Below are 3,164 nucleotides of genomic sequence, written 5' to 3' on the forward strand. Positions count from 1 at the left end.
GTGAGTGAGTGTGTGAGTGAGTGAGTGTGTGTGTGAGTGAGTGTGTGTGTGTGTGTCATACTCGACGAGCTCGTCCTCCTCTGGGTTTCTTCTGATCCAGCTGCTGTCTTTCAGGACGGCTCTCTTCTTGCCGCTGTCTGCGCTCATTACAACTCACACGTTTACACATCATCATCACACACATGTACATGTACACACACCTATACCTGTCTGTGTGTGTGTGTGTGTGTGAGGGGAGGGTGAATCTCATCACAACATATGCAGAATATAAATTACTTCATATATATTATTTATGAAATGAACTGATGCCTATTTTAGGATTAGTATTGTTCCTTTACTGATTCCCCAAAAGAGGAACTTAAGGCTACTTGGCACAGCAGCACAATAAAAAGATAAAAAGAGAAGAATAAATACCCTACAAAGAGAATATATATTCAACAAATTGGCTATTGCTACAAATATCCCCCAGCGACTCAACACTGCTTTTGTGCTCCAGGGACACATATTTGTGTGCTCTTCATCTCCCAGATGCTAAATCTGACAGTGAGATGAGTTAATGATAAACACAAGATATATAAACATTCTGGATATTAAAGTTAGGCAACAAGCAAATACTTTCACACATAAAAGTCTGAAATCTGAAATAAACTGACATAAAGCAGAGCGCTCGGACTCACCTGTGTATGTGTGAGAGAGAGTGTGTGTGTGCGTGAGAGAGAAAGAGTGTGAGAGTGTGTGTGTGTGTGTGTGAGAGTGTGTGTGAGAGAGAGAGAGAGAGAGAGAGAGTGTGTGTGTGTGTGTGTGTGTGTGTGAGAAAGTCTCACTCGGTGTCACACCCTGTTCTGTGTCAGAGCCAATAAGGACTTTGATCACATCACAGCGCAAACCTGTACGGTCAGTTTCAGCGCAAACACACTCTCTACTTATCAGATTAATGAGTTCATTATGAAAACTCACACTCAGATCAGATCAGAAACACACACTCCTTCAGTCTTCTGTTACTCTGATCCAAAGCGGTGTTTAATTGGGTCTTATTCAGAAACCCCTGCTCGGATCGACTGTAATCACATCCTCACATTCACACGCTCAGAGTGCATTCTCCTGTTTTTCTCCAGAAGCGTTCATGTCACAAGTCCAGGCGTGTCTTTATCTCGAGTGTGTAGAAATATCAGAGGAACGCCTCGCACACGACTCTGAAGATCAGAAACACGTTTTATGTCACAATAAAGAGAGCACAATAAACAGACTCATATTCAACACATTAACTCAAGACTGAGGGATCAAATCTAACTAGTGTCTCTCCAGTATTTCTGCAGCTTTAAGACCTTTTTAAGGCCAAGCAAAGAAACTTTAAGAACTACATTGAAGGGAAAACAATACATCAGTATGTTCTCTTAATGAAAAAGTTAAAAGAGAACATATCTAAAAGATCCCTTTTAATTCATTTTACACAAAAAAGGCCTGAACATCTCTGCTATCACACTGCTATACTGACCAAACTATATTTTCTATCCCCTAACCCTACCCCTTACTGAAAACCTGTTCACATTGTTACACTTTCAGATAAACATCATTTACTATTTTTAATAATTTTTTTCCCTCGTGGGGACCACAGGCCGGTCCCTATAATGTCAAAATTTTCAGGTTTTACACACACTCACTCACTCACACACTCACTCTCACACGCACACTCACACACTCTCTCACTCACTCGCACACACACACTCTCACTCACACACACACTCTCTCTCTCTCTCTCACACACACACACTCACTCTCACACGCACACTCACACACTCTCTCACTCACTCGCACACACACACTCTCACTCACACACACACTCTCTCTCTCTCTCTCACACACACACACTCACTCTCACACGCACACTCACACACTCTCTCACTCACTCGCACACACACACTCTCACTCACACACACACTCTCTCTCTCTCTCTCACACACACACACTCACTCTCACACGCACACTCACACACTCTCTCACTCACTCGCACACACACACTCTCACTCACACACACACTCTCTCTCTCTCTCTCACACACACACACTCACTCTCACACGCACACTCACACACTCTCTCACTCACTCGCACACACACACTCTCACTCACACACACACTCTCTCTCTCTCTCTCACACACACACACTCACTCTCACACGCACACTCACACACTCTCTCACTCACTCGCACACACACACTCTCACTCACACACACACTCTCTCTCTCTCTCTCACACACACACACTCACTCTCACACGCACACTCACACACTCTCTCACTCACTCGCACACACACACTCTCACTCACACACACACTCTCTCTCTCTCTCTCACACACACACACTCACTCTCACACGCACACTCACACACTCTCTCACTCACTCGCACACACACACTCTCACTCACACACACACTCTCTCTCTCTCTCTCACACACACACACTCACTCTCACACACAGACACACACTCACTCACTCACACAGACACACACTCACTCTCACACGCACACTCACACACACGCTCACACACACTCTCTCACTCACACACACACACACACACACACACACTCTCTCTCACACACACACACACACTCACACTCACTCACACACACAAACACACTCTCTCTCACACACACACACACACTCACACTCACTCACACACACAAACACACTCTCTCTCACACACACACACACACTCACACTCACTCACACACACAAACACACTCTCTCTCACACACACACACACACTCACACTCACTCACACACACAAACACACTCTCTCTCACACACACACACACACACTCTCACACACACACACACACACACACTCTCTCACTCACACACACACACACACACACTCACTCACACACACACACACACTCACACTCACTCACACACACAAACTCATACTCACACACACACTCACTCTCACACACACACACTCATTCACTCACTCACACACACAAACTCATACTCACACTCACTCTCACACACCCTCATTCACTCACTCACACACACAAACTCATACTCACACACACACACACACTCTCACACTCACTCACTCACACACACAAACTCATACTCACACACACACACACACACACTCTCTCTCACACACACATACACACACACACACACACATACACTCTCA

At 45.1% G+C, this 3,164-nt stretch overlaps 1 protein-coding gene across 6 annotated transcripts in view; it reads right to left on the minus strand.

Annotated features, from left to right (window-relative positions):
- Positions 1 to 199, minus strand: part of LOC107564816 (sciellin) — a 13,145-nt gene extending 12,946 nt beyond the window's left edge. For 3 of the 6 annotated variants that reach the window (XM_016249981.1, XM_016249980.1, XM_016249978.1), the window contains exon 1: positions 62 to 197. In XM_016249981.1, coding sequence (XP_016105467.1) covers positions 62 to 147 — 86 coding nt within the window. In that variant the 5' untranslated portion in view covers positions 148 to 197. Of the gene's footprint in view, positions 1 to 61 lie in introns of all 6 variants that reach the window. The other 3 variants (XM_016249982.1, XM_016249983.1, XM_016249979.1) reach the window with 2 other exon arrangements.
- Positions 200 to 3,164: the final 2,965 nt, after the last annotated feature.

Source organism: Sinocyclocheilus grahami, unplaced genomic scaffold (assembly GCF_001515645.1).
Source record: "Sinocyclocheilus grahami isolate Dianchi unplaced genomic scaffold, SAMN03320097.WGS_v1.1 scaffold965.1, whole genome shotgun sequence".
In the NCBI taxonomy this organism is placed as follows: domain Eukaryota; kingdom Metazoa; phylum Chordata; class Actinopteri; order Cypriniformes; family Cyprinidae; genus Sinocyclocheilus; species Sinocyclocheilus grahami.